At 23.4% G+C, this 23,365-nt stretch overlaps 2 protein-coding genes across 3 annotated transcripts; both read right to left on the bottom strand.

The window, feature by feature from the left end:
* Positions 1 to 427: 427 nt before the first annotated feature.
* Positions 428 to 13,797, bottom strand: LOC132920645 (uncharacterized). Of its 2 annotated transcripts, XM_060983192.1 has the most exons (18): positions 13,690 to 13,797; positions 12,138 to 12,212; positions 11,108 to 11,283; positions 9,505 to 9,643; positions 8,842 to 8,922; positions 8,618 to 8,751; positions 8,433 to 8,518; positions 7,644 to 7,687; positions 7,427 to 7,543; positions 7,004 to 7,130; positions 6,750 to 6,923; positions 5,435 to 5,631; positions 5,203 to 5,316; positions 3,770 to 3,905; positions 3,512 to 3,694; positions 2,551 to 2,744; positions 2,366 to 2,476; positions 428 to 827 (listed from the first exon to the last, which is right to left on the bottom strand). In XM_060983192.1, the coding sequence occupies exons 2-18, from the start codon at positions 12,192 to 12,194 to the stop codon at positions 732 to 734; spliced, it is 2,166 nt and encodes a 721-aa protein (XP_060839175.1). In that variant the 5' UTR covers positions 12,195 to 12,212; positions 13,690 to 13,797; the 3' UTR covers positions 428 to 731. The 2 variants fall into 2 exon arrangements, with proteins under 2 accessions (XP_060839175.1, XP_060839176.1); XM_060983193.1 differs by lacking the exons at positions 9,505 to 9,643; positions 12,138 to 12,212; positions 13,690 to 13,797 and having other exon boundaries at positions 11,108 to 11,220.
* Positions 13,798 to 18,781: 4,984 nt separating this feature from the next.
* LOC132919607 (WD repeat-containing protein 89) lies at positions 18,782 to 23,348 on the bottom strand. The gene is made up of 10 exons (XM_060981327.1): positions 23,016 to 23,348; positions 22,717 to 22,933; positions 22,494 to 22,616; positions 22,310 to 22,422; positions 22,077 to 22,252; positions 20,696 to 20,827; positions 20,357 to 20,500; positions 20,200 to 20,294; positions 20,024 to 20,132; positions 18,782 to 19,013 (listed from the first exon to the last, which is right to left on the bottom strand). The coding sequence occupies exons 1-10, from the start codon at positions 23,041 to 23,043 to the stop codon at positions 18,861 to 18,863; spliced, it is 1,290 nt and encodes a 429-aa protein (XP_060837310.1). The 5' UTR covers positions 23,044 to 23,348; the 3' UTR covers positions 18,782 to 18,860.
* Positions 23,349 to 23,365: the final 17 nt, after the last annotated feature.

Genomic DNA, 23,365 nt, shown 5'->3' with positions numbered 1-23,365 from the left:
GAATACAAATACTGAAACACACATTCACTGTAGTCAAATCAACGTTGGTTGGAAAATTTTTTAGCGTCTCTCCCGAAAATATAAATTGTAGGTACTTCTTAAACATAATATAATATTATTATTACCTATTATATTAGCTATAGGTAGGTTAGGTTCCTTTTCATTATTTATTCACCTAGGATACTATAATCTAGATAGTATTTACCTTTTGTTGTTCATTTTTATAACACTTAATAATTAATAGTTATAACTTAGTTGATTGGATGATTCGTTCGGCCAATGAGAGCCCTACTACTTAATTCGGTTTGAAACAAATAATTATTAATTGTATTTAACATTAAAAATGTTTGTATTTGTTAAACATATTCTATATTTACCTAACAAAAGGTTTTTATTGTTATTATTATTTATTATTTTGAGACCATAATGATACTAAATTAATGTGATTTATTTTCTGCTCATTTCTCTCGACAGCTGACAACCTTAACACATTTAACTCATAATTGTTTTTGAATTTTATTTTATTTTTATATAATAAGTAGATGATAAAATTAATATGATTATTGTGATTGCCACAATTAATTGTCTAGTATTACTTAACTAGAATAATTTAATTTAATCACTGTTATATTATTTAATTTAAGAAAATATAAAAATGAAAAGTACAATTATTAAAAACTGATAATACTTAAATTTTAGTCTAAAATCCTAACATAAGTGTTATTAAGTATTTATAGATTACAAATATCTTCATTAATATTAACGCCATCATGCTTCTTTCTTAAAACAGTCTTTTGAAAGCCTAGTGGATCTTCTTCATCAAACTCCTAGTATTAAAAAAAGATAATTACTATTTGAATAATTAAGTATTACTAATAAATAAATTAGATACTCCTAAAATATAATAGGCTATGCATTGAATCAATTAAATTTTTAAGATTAATGTAGTATAAACAATAATATTCACTTTAAATATGACTTTGTTATGATCTATTAATTGTAAAGAGAAGGGATAAAAACTAAAGTTTTAAACTCAGTCTTTACACATTATAATATTTATCACTTAACTGTTTTAAGGGGATGTCCTATCTGTGTTGTTTAGGTCTGATTAAAGCAAACTTTACATTAATAATTATTTAACTATTTATTTTTTTTAAAAGTGAATGGAATTAATATTTTAATTATAAAAAAAACATTACTATTTTAAAATTTTCATAACTGTTTGAAAATTAAAATATTAAAAAAAACCCACACTAGGGCTTAATTAATATTTTTACTTTTAAATGTGATAAAATATCAAAACTAGTTTCCAAATTTGCTATTATGAGCGTGTTATACAAATAGAAGAGATTATGAATAAACAATTTTTAATTTTTAACCACATATCAAGACAACAAAATATAATTATAAATTTATGAAAATGTAACATTTAACCTATTCTTTAGTAATAATTAGTATGTTCATATACTTGGAAAATATTATCTTATGTAAATCATAATATTATGTAATTTATCAATGTATAAATGTAAAAAATTTTAAAATATGCAAAAACTATTTTTTTTAATATTACTTATTACTTATTGTTATTAGTTATTATATGCTATTATTTTAGGTTTTTTTTTTTAATTTTCTAATATGAACAACCGGCGATTAGATCAACGAATAGATTAGATTTATATTGGCTAAAACTCCTTTCTAAATCACACAATGTTGTTGGAGCATATTTGAATGACGCAATTTGTCCCGGATTTAAAGTAATATTAACATTTTTTCTTTCTTTAGTACCAAGTTCATTTTAGTTTAGAAAGCCAGAAAGGTAATAGATTTATGAAAATTCGTCAAATAACCCAATAATTATAGATGTTCATTAAATAAATACCATTTAAAATTAACAAGATTCTCAAAAATTAATATATATAAATTAATTATATGTATTATATTCAAAATATATATATAAATTAATTATATGCATTATATTTAAAATATATATATAAAAAGAAATTGTTTTATTTAATCGAGAATAAGCCAAATCATGGATATATCTGACAACCAATCAATTTGGATTTGATAAAAACATGCAAATACTTAGAAATTCTAGCCCTAATTTATTAGTTTTCATTAAATTATCAAAAATTTTAAAAGAAAACTATTGCTCATTGAAGATAGGGTTGGTCCAATAGGATACTAGTAAAAATACCAATAATCGGACTATTACTCCAGTTTTATAATAAAAAGTATAGACAATAACAAATTATAATAAAATCAATTTCTAGTTCAAAATATTTAACAGAGGTCTTAAATAAATGATATAATTTTGGTATTAAAAAAAACAACTAACAAAAATAATCAATTAAAAATAACTTACCGCAATTAATGAAACTTTTAATTGAATTAATTCATTGAAATATTTAGAAAGTTCAATTTTATTCACGGGCGTTGTAATATTTAAACCAATTTTAATCACTGATTGTGGTAACTATAAAATTAAAAATTAAACAAGTAAATATATTTTATAAAATAAAAAAATTATATACTTGAGAAAAAACATACATGTCTAAATCTATGTGGTAATAGAAAAATGTTGTTTGCTTTTACATATTCTTTATCACCACAATCAATATAGTATACTGAATAAGTTGTATCATTAACTTTTTTAGAAATAGTAGCACGTACAAATTTATTCTTGGATGCAGATTTAACAGCAACCTTTTCACCTATTTTTGGAGTCTTTCTGTGATATGCACCTAAATATATATTGAACAAAACAATTATTTAACCTTACATATTTGTTGATTTTTAAATAATTTATCATAAATTTTTAAATAAAATGTAGTATTATTTAAAAATCGAAGTACAAGTTATTTATAACTCAATTAGTATTAATTAATTTATCAAATATGTTTTTAAGAATACAAAATAATTTAAAACTGAAATGTAAAGTAATAAATTAGTTTTAAATACGTACAATAAAAATATCTCAGTTTTAAATTCATAGTGTTAAAAATGTATGCATTGGCTTAAAATATTTTTTTTTAAAACTTATTTTTTGAAATATAATTTTTTTGTGACATTAAAAATGGTTCAGAATTTTTATTAACTTATATATTGGAAATTTAAAATAAATATGTTATAAATGTTTTTGAATTATAATAAAAAGTTTAATGATTATATCGAGGAATTTAATTTTAGTCAATTTATTAATATCTTTTTCTGAGGAAATATTTTTATGACTTTTTTTTATAGATATTTATCTAAAATTCATAAACAAAAATATTGCAATTCATTTTTCATTTATTTTTTATTTAAAAAAAAAAGAAAGAAAGAAAAAATCGGAAGGACATTTAAACACAATTTATGGGAATAAATGCCCAAATGATCTCCAGTGAGATATTTTCAGAGGCTACCCAGTCCAGTTTAAACACAATTTTTTTATTATTAATACATTCTTATTTCATAATTTGTTCTGTTATATTATACTAAATGTATAAATTAATAATGTTTTTATATTCACTTTTCAAATCCACATAAAACTGATTAACTTCTGTAATTAAATTATTATAGTATTCTGTTAATTCAGGTGTGTTAATACGGATATAAATTTGATTTATAGAACAAAAGTAAGTAATTAATACTACAGTGCCATTTTTAAACAAATCATTATACTTCAAATAATCTTTTATTTTTGATCCAATTCCTGAAAGAATATAACAAAAAGCTTGTTAAAAATATAAAAACCAAAATAAATAAATAATTATAATCAAATTTATACCTTCATTATTAGACATATTAAAACTAAATAATTGTTTTTGTAAAAATTCTTTTACATCTAAATAAATATCCTTATTATCTGATTTTTTTTTTAAAATTGCTTTCTTTGATTGGTTAGAATTACTTTCAACAAATTCCTAATTATATATAATTTTAATCAAAAATGTATAATTATATGTACAGACAGTCAAACTAAGCTAAATTAAAATTGAAAATACATCAAATTGTTTAGGTTCCTTCTTAGAATTTCCCATCTAAACACTATGTTAAAATTTTGTATTTAACTTAAACATTTAGTAAGTAGGTAACTTTAAGTTCAAATTTTATTGTCTTAGGTATATTATCCTGTTATTCATATGTATTATTATTAGAAATAGTAATAAGGGACCCCACATAGGCTGTTTTTGAAATTTTAATTTTTAAATAAGTTGTGTATTTTATAATTAAAACTTAAAAAAAAAATTATCATTCTAAATGTGAAATTTGGTATAATGTAAAATGGGGATAACTCATGTTGATATAATTATTATAATTTCTTCTTAATTTTATTATTATTGATTAGTGATTATCCAGCTCATTCACTTTTAAATTATTTCTTTTTTTAATAATTCACATACAAAATCAAAAGATTAGCAAAAACAAGTTGTCAACAGCCAAACTGACAAACAAAAATAAGTTATTTTTTAAAATATTAAAATTTAAATAATAAATATAGGTGTAAAGTATGGTATTTTATAAGAAAATTAGGCAAAAAACAAATTTAATTTGTGTATTTTAATTATTATATTCTTCATTATATAATATAATTACTCTTAAAGTTATTGTCAAATTTTAGGCACAATTCATTTAAATCCAATTTTAAATAGAAATTATAAAACATAATTTTAGCACTTGGCTATTTTATTATTGCAGTCCATGGATAATAGTGTTATTTATTGGTTGTGTTCAAATAATATGATACCTAACATTCAATATTTTTACAGTTCAATTTTATTATAACCAATAAAAAGAACAAAATATATTTATGGTTGTCCATAAACCATATGTTCAGTAATCTTACCAATAAAGACATTTATATTAATTATCTCGATATGAATTTATAACATTGTCTAACCTTTCTAGTCGTTGTTATGAATAACTAGGAAATCAGACAATTTATATATATATTTATTATACATGTCCTACGTAATAAAATCACTTACAAACAATTATTTTATTTGAGTAATTAGTAATAAATTCAGGTAATTAAAGACTTTTAGTCTTTTTTTCTTTTCTTTTTGTCAGATTTTTGTTCTAGGATTTTCATGAAATACATGTTATGTATTTTTATTTTAACATTTCTTAGATAACTGATTTCTTTACTGGTATTTTAAACTTAGAGTTAACCTAGTTTGACTGTATTATATTAAAAAGTAGAATTTAATATTTACTGACTATTAATAATGGTTGTAAATACAATTGTTCGTAATAGATCTTTAAATATTTTAGTTGCATAGTATTATGCAATGGAATATTATTCAACTCCACTCTATGTGCTAAATAAGGAACCTAAAAAAATATTTTAAGTAAAAATTACGAAATCGCATTTTGTTTTTATAACTAGTAAATAGGTACATTCTTTAGTAGTGTAAATAATATTTTATAAAAAATTAATAAAATAACTTACATTTTTAACTTCTTCTAGTAAATAAAATACATTATTTGAGTTAACATATTCTTTACAGCCAATATCAATAAAAAAACAAAAATAATGTTTAGGGTTCTTATCTAATATTACAGCTCTGTGTGTTTCATTGTAACATAGCAAAGTAGCTGCAACCATATCTCCAATAGTTGCATTTGTTTTTATTTTTAAATTTTCATCTGTAATACCAAAAAATGTAAAAATCAATAATAAAATAACTCATAAATATTTATTTAATACTTAATTAGTAAATTCCATTATTTCATAGCCTTCAAGTGATTATATTAATATCTAGGGTATTTAAAATTACCCTTATACTTAAAAATCTATTTATCTATTACTATTATTACAAAGATACAATTATACAAATTTTAATTTGAAAAATATTGACTTCACATTATACAGGCTTATCTACGGTGTTTAAATTAAACTTTATTAACACACTTAGGCAAACCTAGATTTTTCCACCCTTCACATGTTTATATATATAATATACTATTTTTTCCATTATTTGCAAGTTCATAGTGTCATTTGTTAAAAATTATAAAATAAAACAATTAATATATATTATTTTTTAATATACCATACAATGTGTTAATATTTTATAATATTAAAATTTAAAATGCCGCCAAAAAGGCATGTGCTTTATTGCCTATTCCTTGAGCTAGTCTTTGGTTTATACTACATAAATCATGATATAATATTTGAATATTGATGTATGTAAGCTTTTTATACATTAACTTCTTTATTATGTTTAAAAATATAGTAATATAGTTGTTTAGCAAGTGACCAACGTGATCTACTTAGATTTATTGTAATTTTATAAAGTAATTGGATAAAAATATATTAATTTTAATTATCCAAAAGTTTTATTGGAGCCCAGGATTTTATTAGGAGAATGTGTAAATTTTATATTTATATTTCATTTTTGAATAAAAATGCACGGAACCCATAAAAGCTTATAAACGTACAATTAGCTGAATGTCTGAATCCCTCAATGAAAAATTATGATATGATTGTCCACAGAAGATATAAAAAAGGTTTTATTTTATAAACATTTTTAGTAACAATATTCTGTTTAATAACATATAAATTTAATTTATAATTGTTAACTATAACAATTGAATTGGTTTCAATGTAAATCACACCTAAAACTACATGATACGTCACACATTAAACCTATGGAACCATAATAATTATGAGCTAATTATTTTTCAAAAGATTTCTTAGTATTATTATAAAATAATAATCAATTTAATATTCTTAAGTAAATAATAAAAAAATTAAATGGTCTTACTTTTTTTATAATAGGCGTAAAACTGTTTCATTTCTTTTGAATATATTTTTTTTTGATCATAATTTCTAATATATACAAAATCAATATTTGTACCATAGCAAAATTCAACTAAAGATCCATTTTTAAATATATTATTATGTACAGACATGTACGGTGTAGAGTCAGTTATTAAATCTATATACATAAACATATAAAACGCTAAATAATAATAATAAATTTATTAAACATTGAAAACTTTCAAAAAATATTCTTACCACATAATTGAGATTCTTCAATTATTGATGAATCATCCATATTGGTTACATTGATATTGTCTTTAATTTGGTCATTTTTAATGACTTCATTAACAAGAACTAGTTGATTATTTTGATCAGTGTATTTCTTTTGAATTTTAAAATTCAATAATTAATAATTTATATGTATAAGCAGCTATTATAAATTATAATACATACAAAATATATAAATAAAGCATTATCATGGTTTTGAGTTAACAATTTTGTTTTATTTTTGATATTTTTGTTTGCGTATATTATTAAAAGAAATAAATATATTTTTATTTTAAATTGTTTGTAATATGATTGTATATATATTATAAATTATTTTAGCAATTATTGGTACCAAAAATAATTAGCATAACCATGATAGCCATAATTTATTTAATGACAATATTTACTTACCAATGATAAACATTTAGGCTCATAATAAATAGATCTTGAAAATATATTATTCAATCCATATATATTTATATCATTTAACAAAGTTTTCAAAAAAATATTTTTTTCTTTATTTAACAGCTTAAATAAAAAAATAATGTATTATTTAAATTATTGAAAAAGTTAACATTTATAGTTTATAACACAAAAATATAAACTAATTTAAACAAAAAATAATTACCTCTATTAAATCATTTGAAAACTCGACATATTTATATTCAACACCTAAAATAGAAAAGTATAATATTACAGAATTTATTTATAAATATATATATAATTTTTGTATGTATTATAAATTATAATGATAAAAAGTAATATATGTTTAATTATTAAGATTTAAAGTTGTAGTTTGTGATATTACCTAACATAACAAAAAATAAATAAAATAAGTTGATATAACTTTAATACTAGACTTTTTATTATACTACTTAGCAACTAATTAAAAGAATAAAAGCATTATAGAGTGCATTTTAAAAATTATTGAATGAAATGTACATAAATAAGGTGAGATTTTTAACATTTGATTTGTAATTATTGCAAGATAAAAAGAACGAAATTGATTTAAGCAGTGATTTGTTACAATTCACATTATGTTTCATAAACAGTATTTCTGAATTAATATTATATAAGTGAAATCTATGGATATATTTATTTTTTATGCCTCTTATATGTATTTTTGTAAATAAAATTTAATTTTTGAATTTTTTTTTATAAATTAATGAATTTAACTATATCCCAAAAAAATGTTACAGGTACAAACATTTTGCAACATTTTATTATTCTTTAATTTTATAAAAATAAAAACTATAGATAAAATTATAAATTTGAAATACTGTTATTAATCATAGTTATTAAATAATTATATTCATAAAATTAATCATAAACTCGATGTATTTAATATAATTATAAAATAGATCATATGTAAAAAAAAAAATGAATTTTAATTTTTCTTTAATTGCTAATACTTTACCTTGTTCTTTGATTCCGTTTGTGTTAATTAATAAGTCATTAAACTTGTTTAATTCTTGCACACTACATTTAGACTTTGTAACTATACTACAAATAAAAATGGAAAATTAAAATCATAACAATTTATTTTTTATTATAAACATAACATTTTGTTATGTACAAGTAAACTTTAATATTATGAATTACCATTTGTCCTTTGTACTAATAATTAAAGGATAAGAACCTCTTATACTTATTTCTTCATAAGAATTCTCTAAATATAACTCATTAACCTTTTCTATTGGTTTTGTATTTACTGCAACATAACCTTTATGAAGTTCCTAAATTAAATAGAAGGTTCTATTAATTAAAAACAACATTAATAAAAACATAGTATGTATTAACCAAATTAATTTTAATATTAAACTTACACTTTGTAACAATAAAGGTTGAATATAAAATTGTATAGATGCGAGGGAAGGAATTTCATTAACAGGTTTAATCGCAATACACTATAAATAAATAAATAATATTATGTTACTTTGGTAAATTTGTTTTATTGATGAGTTCAGACATATTTTTGATATTGTATTCCAATCATCTGATATTTCATGGCAAATTAACAAATTTTCTTTACATTTTATTGTTTAATTAATAACAATATAAAAAATCAGATTTCATACGATTCTACATGAAATTCTCATCTAGAATTTTTAAAATAATTAAGTATTTTTACTGTAAACCCTTTCAGTATGTTGTATTAGTATATTACTTGAAGTATGGAACTATGTTTTACTGACATCATTTTTCATAATAGTTTTTGTATGGATTTTTTTGCAATCCCTAAGTGCTAAGATTAACTTTAGTATAACTATAATGTACTAACTACAATATATTTTTTATTTCTAAATTATCTATTTTAAACATCCAAATTATGTAACTATTTATTTATGCTTTCATTTATTCAGAAAATAGTTTGCAGTACTTCATATTAGTCACTTATCATACTGAAATAATAATATTCACATTTTTTTTTTGATTTTTTTAATTTTCTAAAAAAATCTTTGGTCTTATTTTATAAAAATGTCACTTACTAAAGGGTCATATTTATAACTACTTGGAAGTTGATATAAATCACATAATTGTTTTTTGACAATAGTTCCAGAATCAATTAATTCAACAGTTGTGTTTTTAACCAAAAATTCATTATAACTTAACATTCTACCTCTGCACCTAAAAAATAATAATTTTAGTACTTAAATTTAGTAATGATTAAGAATATTTTGTAATCAGCATGTGCTATTCTCGTCTTACAAATGTATAACATGGCAACAATTAAACAATGATCAATTTTATTCTTGTTTATTTTAAAATGAGAGTGGATTAACTTATTATACAATTTAAAGGTAAATTATTATCCAGGATATCTCAGATGACTTTAATGATATTTTGATTTAGAAGTAATTATCATTTAAAATGTACAAAAAATAAAGTTTAAAAAAACTAGTAGTTGAAATACAGTTAAAAAAAAATTGTCTATAACTTTTTTTGTAATTAAAATATCAATAAAAGCCTAATATTTAGAGCACGGATTTAAATGCACTAAAAAGTATCAAAATATGCCATATAATATGCAATAAAAGAATTAAAAATTGTATTAAATAGGAAAATAATATAAAAGTATAAATAAGAACACATATAAATATATGAATATTTCTGTTTAAAAATAAAATAAAATACAGAACTCAAAATGTGTTTTTATTCTTTATTATTAAAATTAATTATTAAATGATATTCAAGTTTTTCTTTGGTATAACTGCGCCGTCTATCTGTTAATAAATGATTGTTCAACTTCAACATCTATAGAGGTTACAAGGGCAAATTTAAATGAGCTTAAAATCATTGGGTCTTGATGTTTTCATCTAGTTGAACCATTTCTAATATATATAAATGTGTTACATATTATAATACGTATTTTAAATTAAGATAGTTAGAATTGTGTCGCTACTTTGATGTCCTACCGACCGAAATTTTTCAGTGATTTTTTATAGAAATATGCAACGAATATGCATTTGCAGTCAAATATTATGTAAGAATATGCAAAATAAAAATTTAGCATTGAATTCAAAATAGTATGATTTATCAAGATTATTGACAAAAATTTTAAAAAGTGAAAAGGAAAAAAACATGCGAAAACATACAAATCCGAGATCTACTAATAATCTTACTTAAACATTTATAACAATAATTATAGTTATAATTTTTTTATTTTTATTTATAATTTCAATTCACGCTAATTAATAATAACAGAGTAAAATGGGCCATGATATTTTACTATGTTATAAATTTGTAAAACTGAGATAACATATGTTTATTTCATTTTCATTTACAATAATTCCAGAAAAATGTTTTTATTATAATGTTCATATCATAATAAATATTTATTTTACTATTTAGTTTCTTACCTATTAATTCATTAAATCAATATTAACTAAATATGTATGTTTATACTATATCATAACTATTACTTAACTTCTTACACAAAATACAATGCAATATAAATTTGGTTTTTAATGTTATATTCTTTTAATAAAAGTGGTTTAAAAAAAAATAAAAATAAAAATACTTACTATTTGCTTAAATTTGCTTAAAATACAAGTTATGTTAGAATTTTAATGTGAGTTAATTACTACTAACCATAATCCTTTGATTTCCACCACAACTAATCCCATCAATTGATATGTAAGAACTTTTTCAAATGTATAACTATTTAATGCCATTTTATACATGTCATTACAGCGTTGTAAATATTTTTCATTTGTAGTTATTGTATAAATTCCATTGTTTGATTTATAACCAGGCATTAAAAAAACCTAGTAGAAATTAAAATAATATTAAACATTCTATTATATAATGAGTTAGGTATCAATTAACCAAAAAAAAAAAAAATTACTAACTTCAAGATAGCATACAATTATAATATAAATTAATAATCATTATATTTAATTTCAGCTAATATTTATCAACCTCTTGGTAAATAATATAATAAAATAGTAAAAATTAAATCTTAATTTGACCCATTTAAGATAAAAACACTAAAAACCCTACCAATCCTCCCCCTATCTATTTGTAAATTTTTAATATATGGTCAAAAAATTTGTAATTTTACAATTATTTATTCTTTTTAGTAAGACGTAGAGGACAACATTTAAATGAAAATTATTTACAAAGTTTTTTATAAAAAAAAGTAAAAAAAAACCTATACTATCTTTAGGTTTACTAATATAATATAAAATAATGTTTTGTTTAATTTATTATATTATAATATAATTTTTAGATATTAACTAAATTTTTAATGTTTAATTAAGAATACTTTGTTGGCAAGAAAAAATTAATAAGTAGACATATTTATTTATTTAAAACAATACTCAGCAATTTATGCTCTAACCACTGAACTACCATATATTTTTGTCTTCTGTAGAAACTGAAGTACATATTAACACATGTAATATTGTAATATGTTAAAAATAGGTAGGTATTAATACAAATTTTCTATTTTAAATTAACTTTTATACATACAAATATAATTTTTTTAAATAAATGTACCTTATTACATTGTTTAGTAGATAAAGATTTTAAATGATTGCACTATATGTATTATTAAAATTATATAAAAAAATATCATATTTAATGTCTATATATTAATACTCATATAAAAATCACTTACTGGAGTCCAAGAATCTGGAGACATAAATGATAAGACTTGTTGTGAGGAAAGGCCCATATTAGCATACTATCAACTCTAAGTAAAAAATAAATTGTAAATTAAATTTTTTATAATAGGTTTAGATGTTTACTCTTAAATTGTATACCATTCATTTACACTATTATTTATTAATAATAAGTCTAGAATTGGAGATAGGTAACAGAAATATATATATCATTGGCTCAACTATGAAGGGGAGTGCATCCTCCAAAATAAAAACATTTTTTCTATTCAAATTTAACTATTTTAAGTAAATAATATATTTAGCAAAAATATCATGTACTAAACTGTTTATTGAGAAAAATAAGTACCTACCTATTATATTACCAGCTAACAGTGAGCTCTTCAATTTTTGTCTACTACCAAAAATACTGGTATAGTTACACTTATAGATAACTACTAACAATACCTACATTAATAACTTTACTATTTTTCAAACATATAATATAGTCAGACAATAAGCAATGAATATGATCAGTAAAAGTGTATTATGTGTGCAAAAGAAAAAGCACCCCTTTTATCCTCACTTATATTACAATTGTAAATAAGTAAATTTTCTACTAGGTATAAAATAGCAAAATTATGCACACAATCAGAAATATTTCATTGAAATTAATTTTATTAGTATTGATGAAATAAAAATTGATAAGGTAGGTACATAAAAAAACATATTAAATAAAAATTTTATTTGAAAGCATTTTTTTTTTTTTCAAAAGTATTTTTGTTTAAGGAACCGGCATGCTTGATAATTTTCATAGATTTAATTCTAAGTCTGCAATATTTTTCTAATATTGTGCTTACTTCAAAAATAACTTTTGATTAAATAATTTAGAAAATGAACAGAATTGTCGATATATTACTTAACCTAGAAAGATAGGTGAAGAACCGTACAGTTAACAATCTTTATACTTTAATATAAATGGCATACGCATAAATGCATAATATGGTGTAAATAGTATTATAAAAATTATATTTATATTTTTTTTCAAAACGTAGCTTTTTTTGGGTAAAAACAGGCAGGGGATTTACTAGCCCTTTGGTAAATATCAACAGTATTTGAACACTTCAAAGATGTATAATACACCATTCAACCATTCTAAATATGATACAAGCTATTACAATGAATAAGAAGTCTGAAGTAATGACTAGTGAATAACTGATATTACCCAAAAACAAAGACGCCAAGTATATAACACTAAAATATTTTACATTTAGACAAAATATACACATTTAATAGATATTAGTTTTAGTTATATTAGTTATAATATACTATTATTTATTACGTAGCGTGTACACGATTGAACGATGAAAACAAAATTATAATAGAAATAAATTTAAATCTTTAAATAGGTAAATAAATAATACACAAATAACAAATATCTAATACACTAACTAATAAAGTAATAACGGTTGTCCTAGACTTTACTACCTTATAGTGACGAAGCTAGAGGGTAGTGGAACTGATAATGTAAATATAGTCTTATACTTTTATGTGTAAATGTGACATACAAACCTTTTTAAACTATAAACCTAAAACCCATTCACTAGTACAAAAAATAACACTAAACACTAAACTAAACTACTGAAAGGCCTGAACGCCCTGAACCACTGAACGACGAACGCACCAGTGCACCACGCACGTGTTTTTAACTATAACAATAACACATTCATAATATATATCTATATTAATAAACATTTAGTAGTACCTAAGTTGGTACTACGAATTAAGATATATATCTATATATGTAAATATATGTATAATAATTAGTAGTTGGTACACAGGACAGGATAGGTAATTATTACTTATTAGTTATTACTTATTAGTCATAACTCATAAGTTTATAACCAATAACCATTAAATATTGTATTTTAAATAATGCATAACAAATTAAAAAATGTCACGATTGACACGATTGTCAATAATTACATAACTATAAATTCTAATTATAGACATTTATAGTATTATTATTATTATGAAAATCGCTTTTAAATGTTTGATCTTTATTATTGTAAATTGAAATTTGTGATAATAAATTAAATTTAAAAAACGGGAGTCCGGGAATAAAAAAGAATTTAACAAAATTGACTAATACCTTATAGTATAATAATAGTTATAATACTCATACAGACTTTATAAACAGTATAAACCAGTGTTTGTGTTTCTCAGCCTTTTTACCGCGATATCCTCCTAAATCAATGTTTAATTTTTTAACGACCTTATCTAAGAGGGTTGTGAAACGCTATAAGGTTTTTTTTTGGCAGGGGGGGGTGTTTTTGAAAATCAGTTATTGAAAAGTAGAACTTTTTTTAATAATATACAAAAAAAATTGTTGAAAATTAGGTATACTTATAATACTTTTTTTAAATACAAACATTGATATAAAAAAATTAACATTAAAATTGAATAAGTATATAACCATGCAAAAACCCAAGTATTTCGGGGGGGGGGGGTGTAAACACCCCCTTGTGTACGTCCCTGGCCTTATAGGTCTATGACAGGCACGACTAACCTTTTTAACTTGCGAGCTACATTTTAAATTTATACTTATGAGTTATGCTGCGGGCCGTATATACTTCATGCCTTCGTGGTTTTATTTTGATAAAATGTGCAATAGATAATATATTATTTTTGTTCACTTATAGGATTTATCATTTATGTCGTGTGTATTTAAAGTACTGAATACTTCCAATGTTTCCACGCTAGTTACCTACTAGTTGATTTTCGTCATTAAAAACTACAAGTTTACATTTCTTATTTGCAAAAAATAATAAATTACATTTTAAATATTTTCGGGCTGGATCCGGGCGGACCTGGTCGCAGGTTGGACATGTCTGGTATATGATAATATACCCAATACTAAATGAAGTAGGTTCTAAAACTAAACAAACTATTATAGACATTTTAATTAGCTTGAGCAATTGAACCCAAATAGTAGATTAAGATTTAAGATAAACTGGACGATTCGTCAGCATTATCATCTAAAATTTTTGGAACGTAGATACTAAAAGGCAGACCCAGTGGCGATCCACCTAGTAGGATCCACCTACACGGCGCCCTGAGGCACGCTCAGTGTTTATAGCCCCTCCTTTTTTTTTAATACTATCCAAGGAATAGGATCGTAGTTTAAATAGGCTAACATCAAAAAGTGATAGGTAATCGAGTATAGCCGCCACGGGAGTGAAAAATAGTAATGGTTCAATTTTTTTTCTTTTTGGTTCATTTTTATGAGAATAAAAATAAAATAACAACAAATTTGCCGCTCTAGGCTCGAGCCTAGTGGTAATCCGCCATTGAGCAGACCTATATGCCTATATACTATAGTCCAGTGGCGGCGTGAATATTTTTCATTCATGAGACAAAAACAATTTTAGGGACCACCCAACCCAAAATTGTCGTTTAAAATTTTTAAGTATTAAAAATAGTTATACATACGCATACCTACTGTCTTTGATTGTAAATAATTGATGAGTACATTACATTTATAATAATGTTAATAATAAAACTGTAGATATATATTGTGTACCGACCACGGATTAAGATATACTTTTTTTTTTTTTAAATTTGACTTTATTTTGAAATATTACGATCTATTCTTACTTAATATAATAATACTGATTACTAACACGGTATCTACCGACAATTATAGTAGTCTATACTCTAACTCTATAGTAGTAAAAAGCAGACTAGTAGACCTATAGGCTATAATCTATGTATCTATTATCTACTGTAAGTTTGTAAAGTGTAAATTATAATTACAGATAATTCAGATTGCAAACCACTAACGCAAAACAGTAGTTAGGATGACGCCTGGACGCAATACCCGCATGTGTTGTCTCTGTCTTACTAACGTACATCATAACAAATTTTCGTCCAGCAGATTACATTTTGTGATGTTAGCTTTAATATTGGAGTAAATTTACCTATTACCAAATTTAAAGGTAAGAATATTATCTAGACATAATGATAATATCGATAAAATCATAAGTCATTGTCTAATATTCTTACTTTTAAATTTATTAATAGGTAAATTTACTAATTAGTAATATTAAAGTTAACATCACAAAATGTATTCTGCTGAATGAAAATTTGTTATGATTTACAGAGACAAGACAGAGACAACACATGTGGATATGGCGCCCTCTTAATAAGAAAGCCTAATAGTTCCCAAAACCATTTACTATTTTCAATATCGTATTACATAATACATGCTGCCACCTAAAATTGATGAATGTTGGTGATTCTAAATTTTCTAATAAATACAATTATTTATAGATCTATACTCTATACATTATATTAATAGGTATTACGGACTATTATGTATAGTATTCGGTGAAAGGTATATTATTATAATATTATATAATAAATATTATCAAGTATTATGCTATAAAATGTATAATAAAAATAACTAATAAGTAGCATACTTATTCTAAATTTATCTATATCGACTATATCAATTAGGGAAATCCGAAATGACCGAAATGGCGAAATTTAGGTAAACTCTTTTATTAATGAATACTTTTTATTTTTTATTATTAATGAGATTTTAACATTAAATTAAAATATCTCGACAATTATGCACATGAATTTGAAATAAATATAAATTGGTAAAACTCACACTCTTAAATCATAGGCCTGATTGCAGAATAAAATTTAGTGTATGATTAATTATATTAACATTGTCAGTTAAGAGAGCGTCAATAAGGGAAAAATTAATACCAGAGGTGGAAAAGACTAAAAGAGAGTCTTTAGCTGAGATCTTTGGATAGAGAGGGATGGACAATTTATGACTAGATGTTGGAAGTCACAGTATTCTCCACCACAGTTGGGTAGGGGACAATACGTAGTACGTACTACTGTTGAGACGTTGAGTCCCAATTTAAACGAATGGTGTGGTAGTAGGCTGTGATCCGTGCGTAATCTGTTGAATTTAGTTATGGCTGCGCGGCTCATCTTTAGGGATTAAAACCATGGTTGATTAGGGATGTTTAAATATTGACCTATAACCAAAAGCATAGGACGACTTTGGTAGGGAATCCCATTCCAGCTTCCATAGCTCCTGTATGGATGTACGATGTATAGTGGCTAAATCTGTATAAGGACACCACAATGGGCCCATGTCTAATAAGATGTCATAGGTACTACCACAGAAGACAGAATACTGTCCACTAGTGACTAGTCCACTACTAACATATAAGTATATGACATACTATCATAGATATACACAAATAAACATAATATCTATTATGTCCATCTGTCTATGCATAATATGCTATGCTAAAAATATAATTATTATAACTTAGTACTTGCTACTTACCATAGTTCGTATTTTCGTAATTATAAATATTCAGTTAATCACATGACCAAAAAAAACACCGTGAAAATAACAGATTTTGAAAGTATTTTATGTATTATGTGTATTAAAAATTACAATTGTTAATAAATAATAATCAATATAACACGTTTTGTCTACATCGTAAACCAAGTATTCTTTTTTTTCAAAAATATAAAATAAGTATCTTTATTCTTTACCAATATTTTAGTATTTTAGATAGATTCTGTGCAGAACAATGTATATAACATGTATTCATTTTACAAAATATGTTAATTTTTTGTAGCAAATTGAATCAATTTGTACTTTAAGAGCTAAATAAGTAAATTAAAAATGTCCAGTATTTTTCAAAATAACTGGAAAAATAAAAATAATTATCAAAAAATTATAACAGAATTTTTATGCAAAAAGCAGTAATACGTCAAAATCAATTGTATTCATTTGGTGTAACACATAAACGAATAACAGTAAATAGGTACTTGAAATTTTCACCAAATATTTATATTATCATTTTCTATAAATATTTTTTAAAGGTTTGAATTTAACATTCAAAACTTAATATTATTATAATAAATACAATATTTTAGGTAATTTTCTATTCAACTTACTGTAATACTACTAGTCAAATAAATTACTTTAGTACCAATATAAATATATAATAAAATATACTTAATAATATAGGCTAAAAGACTGATTTGCTCAGAATCATCGTTTTTCATTTGCAATGATTTATTATTGAATTCAACTTTCCTGTCTTTTTTTTTTTATCTATTTAAGACATTTAAGTTAAAGAAGGTGTATATGAATAAAATAATTTCTCTGGACCTAGCTAGTTGTCTATGATTTTACATAAATAAATGATAAATTTATTGCTCGTCTATAAGTTATGTTTCATGAGTCACTAATTTTAGATTTTAAGTAAACTTATAAAACATTGTTGAAATGTTATTAATATTTTAAATTAAATTATTTTGGTCAAAAGTAAATATTTAAAAAGTTTTATTTAGCCACAATTATAATAAAGAATGAACGTCATAATGTTGAATAAATAATAATCAATATATTATCAATAAATGAAAAAAAAATAAAAAAGTATTTGAAAAAGAATTCAATATTATAGCATATTTTACTATTTTCCATGGCTAAATATATTTATTATTTAGACAAGCTGTTTTCTAAAAGGTTTTCAAATTTTAGTTTATTTTTATTATGCAAATTAAATCATACTAATATTAGTAATTTTAAGATGATAGGTAATAAATAAATTTAAAAATATTTTATAGTTCATACTGTTTATTTTAATACAGAAGACATATTTTTTGATAATCTAAAATTAAAAATGCCTTAAACCAAACTAATATGGTTTAGAAGAATGATTTTTCAGGCTTACTTTTGGCAACTCTTTTAATGTACATTTACCAGTATTATCAATTGAATTATTTTCATCATCACTTGGAACCCATACATTTAGTATACCAGCTTCACCACCAGTAAGCAATATACCATACTGAAATGAAAAAAAATATTTATATTAGTAGAACTAATACAATTTTTAAATAAATATTATGAATAAAAATTGCTAACAAATATACTAAACTTTTTATGAAAACGTCTGTGTATCATGTTCATTAACAGTTCTCACAAATTAATAAAATATCTTTGTCAAAGTTTGTTTAAGATTAATTATACTTATGCCAGGTTGCATGTAAAATTAATTAATTTAATGGTTCAACAAAATTGATTCATGGGCCACTCAATTATGTTCAAGGAATCATTAGCTCGCTATTGATTCACTAAATGTTTAGTTATTGTTCATGCAATTTACCATAAAAGTAGCAAGTGTATAATATTTATGAATTAAATTTAAATTAAATCTAAAGAAAACTGCTCATTTTTATATTATACACCATCATAAAAGGATTTGTTTTTATAAAAAAGTTAACAAGAAAATACTTGACAGAATTGGCATGGCAATTGAAAATTTTCTAGAGGCAGAAAAAAAATAAACCAGACCCACTCATCACTGTATATTCAAAAATTATAGGGGGAGGGGTGAGATTATGTTTATCGATAAACTTCTCGGAACAACTCATATCTTTACACCAGTATCAAACACATAATTGAAAGATAAAAAGGATAGGTTGTAGGTAGCTAAAAACCGTGGGCCACCATGTCGCACCGCACAATACGTATTGGCGGTAAATAAATATAAATAAATTCATTTAAACACAAAACTTTTTTAAAATCCTTTCTTATTGCAAAGTGAAGTATCTAAAGGAACCACTATTTCAAATTCCAAGTGCGTACATTGAGTAGTTTTTGAGATATAGCAATCAGTGAGTCACTAGTAATTGGATTTTATATGACATATTGATTAATTGAAAATTTAAAAATGGAATAATAATAATAACTTAATCAGAATAATTTAGATTCTAAGTATCAACTTTAAATTTCTTGCTATCAAATATTGAAATATTTAATATATAATATTTTATGCTTGCGGATATTTTAACTTACATTATAATCATACCAACTGCATCTAACAATTTGTTTATTATTTTTGAATAAACTTCTAGGTGACAATTCAGGACCATCATTTATTATATCAAGTGATTGCAAGTGTTCTCTATAAATAAAAAAGTTAAATTAAGTAACAGTTAATAATTATGTATAATACAATTATATTTTTTTACCCTTTGCTGTTATCATTTCCAACTAGCAACATAATATTTCCATTTTCATTTGTTTGGTGACAATTGATTATTTGACTAAATAAATCAGGTTTTACCTAAAAGTAATAAATTATACATCGATTAAAATTTTAAATTAGAAGAAAAGTTGTAAACTTACATTCATTGAACTACTAATTGTATCTCTGGGAATAATACTATACGGAGAAGAATCAGTAGTATGCCACAATTGTACATCTTCTGTATGTGTAACACAAGATATGATTGAATCATCATTTTTATTTTTAAACCATCTTAAATTTGCCTTTAAAAAATATACACATATATTTATGAATAAAATAATTAAACTATATGAATAATATAGTCTAATATTGTTGAACATTTATAAAGAATGTTGTGTTTCAGTTGTACCAACTTGTAGAATATTTTCAATCTTACTAGACACTCAATAATATAAAATGATATAGATATAGAAATATTAATTAATCATTTGACTCACAATAGACGAGTTTGTATTAAAACTTAATTGTAGAGCATCTTGCTCAGTGGTTTGAGTAACATCAAATAAGTTTATAATACCATCAGTAGATCCACTAATTACAGTTTTGTCTTCAGTAGGATGAAATTTCACCTAAAAATAATAAAATGTTTGAAGTTAAATAGGATGTTATTAGTATAATACTGCACTCATATGTTATACATATAATTTTATGTTAAGTGAATACTACACTAACAAGTGTCATCTCTGTCTTATAAACATCAAACAGCAAATTTTCATTCAGTAGGTCCACAATATTGTATGTTGTTAGCTTTAATATTAAAGTGAATAAACCTACCACTAAATCTAAGGTAAGAACATTATTTATGCTTAAGTATTGACTTTTATTGATATTTTTTTTTTAAGCTGGTCATGAGAATTTTTAACTTGTAATATTAACAGTTCTCACGTCTTCAGAGAGATGGCACATACGTCATATTAGCGTAGCGTCCTCTTAACAAATATAATATTAAAATGTCATTCTATACAAATTTTTACTAATCATTAATCAAAAATAAAATTTCCCAAGAATCTATTCTGAAAACAACTTAATTTTATTCATTTGATGTTAAAATCAAAAAAATATGAACTGCTAAATAAAATATTTTAAAAAAAATTTTGCATCACTAATTTTGTTCAATAGTGCTTGGTGAGATGAGTGTACTAAGAATTACATCAAATACTAGGCAACATACACATACAGTATTTTAAACTGGAAGTATAAAATGCAATGAACATATAGTTGTAATACGACAAAACATTAAAGATATCAGTGTGTACCATATAATATATGGTTGCATGACAAAAGGGGATAAGTGACATTTTTGTTATTATCATAGTGTGATCATTTTATAATGAGTTACCGAATTTACTGTTATAATATGTAAATTCTAAAACACGGGTCCAAGCGACATTCTTTTGCTCTCCTGAAAACTTTGATATATCGAGCTTGTCCCCTTTTGTCGTGCAATCATCAATATGTCTACATGTAAAAAATGTTTATTCAAAAATTAAAATATATAGGTCCACGCATTATAACCTTTTTAAAATCAAAGTAAATAATATGTTGGAACAATAATGTTAAGATGGGTAATATAATTGTGAATATATAATATATTATTAGAATCGATAAAATTGCTAAAGCTCCTGGCACAATGCCAAAAACATAATATTATGCATATTTTTCATAACCCAATAAGTCTTCCTAAAAAATATTGTAAATTAGAAAACTACAACACTTTGTATTGGTTTCAATAAATCATACTTGAGAAAACTGTCTTTTTATTCCACCCCTTAACATGTTACTGCATAGAGCATATACCTACATACACAGTATATTCACCTGTGTAATATCTTCTTGATGAGTATCCCAATAACCACCAAGTAGGTTAGTAGTCCGAATATCCCAAAATAATAAGAAAGCATCGTCTTTAAACACTTCTGTTCCAGCAACTAAGAATCTTCCATCACAAGATACATCAAAACATGACAATGGTTTCAGTTCAGCATCAGTATCATCTAAAATGAATAAATATATTATAAATATACTCTAATAATTATTTTTCAGTACCTAACCTTTGAAAACTGAAACACATTTTTCTTTTAAACGTAAGTCCCAAAGTTTTATAGTTCCATCTTCAGATCCTGTGTAAACAATGGAAGATAATTGAGTACTACTTGAACCAAATCTAAAAAAAAGAAAGTAAATCAGTTGAGCATTGGTCATAAATAAACAAATAAGTGACAATTATAATTTTACTTGACATCAACAATTTTTTTTTCATGCTCCAAGCATGCTCTAGTAGATTTTGATCCAGCATCAATATCAAAGATATTACAAGTAAAATTGGAGAGCGCTGTTGCTACTCTTAGTGATTGTCCACTATAAAATACAAAATTCAGATACATGATCAGATATAAGATCTTATATTTTAATTTAAACACACACATAAATATATATATATATAGTCATAAAGTTTTACTTTTTGTGTACATCCAAATTCAAAATATAAACATCATCTGAACTGATGACTTCTTCAAAAGTTTGTTTGTATTTAGTTTTATAATTTATTTCTTTAGAGCTATCGAACACTGGTTGTTCATTGATGTCAATAACTTCATCTTCATCCAAACTGTCTTCTTCATTAAAACTTGAATTACCAGAAGTTTCTCCGTTTTCAGAACTCGAATCTGACGAATCTAAGTTAAAAACAATTAGCGTTCAGTAAATTTGATTTACAATGTATTTACAAAAACATAATGATATTATATTCTTACTAACCGGTTTCTGTTATAAAATTTAAAGTCATTGTAACAATAAAAAATTGTATGTACCAGGTGTCTAGGTATAATTAAAAAGTAATAAGTTGATTAATTCACTAAAATATAAAATATAATGTATTATCATAGATTATTGGAATAACACGTGTGATGTAGACGATGTAGTACGGTGTATCAATGTATCATAGACGATATAATAATAAATGTGTATTATAATACTACCTATTATTGTATAATATTGATGTTAGTAATTTAAAATTTGAAAGTGATAAGCCTTCGCTTTATAAACCACGTGTGTTTACCATGGCTGTGATGTTGTGTTTTTATTCGACATATTACCAGTTAGTATTT

The sequence above is a fragment of the Rhopalosiphum padi genome, chromosome 2 (genome assembly GCF_020882245.1).
Source record: "Rhopalosiphum padi isolate XX-2018 chromosome 2, ASM2088224v1, whole genome shotgun sequence".
NCBI classification, from domain to species: Eukaryota; Metazoa; Arthropoda; class Insecta; order Hemiptera; family Aphididae; genus Rhopalosiphum; species Rhopalosiphum padi.
The sequence above is the reverse complement of the archived record's forward strand: the minus strand, read 5'-3'. Positions and strand labels throughout refer to the sequence as shown.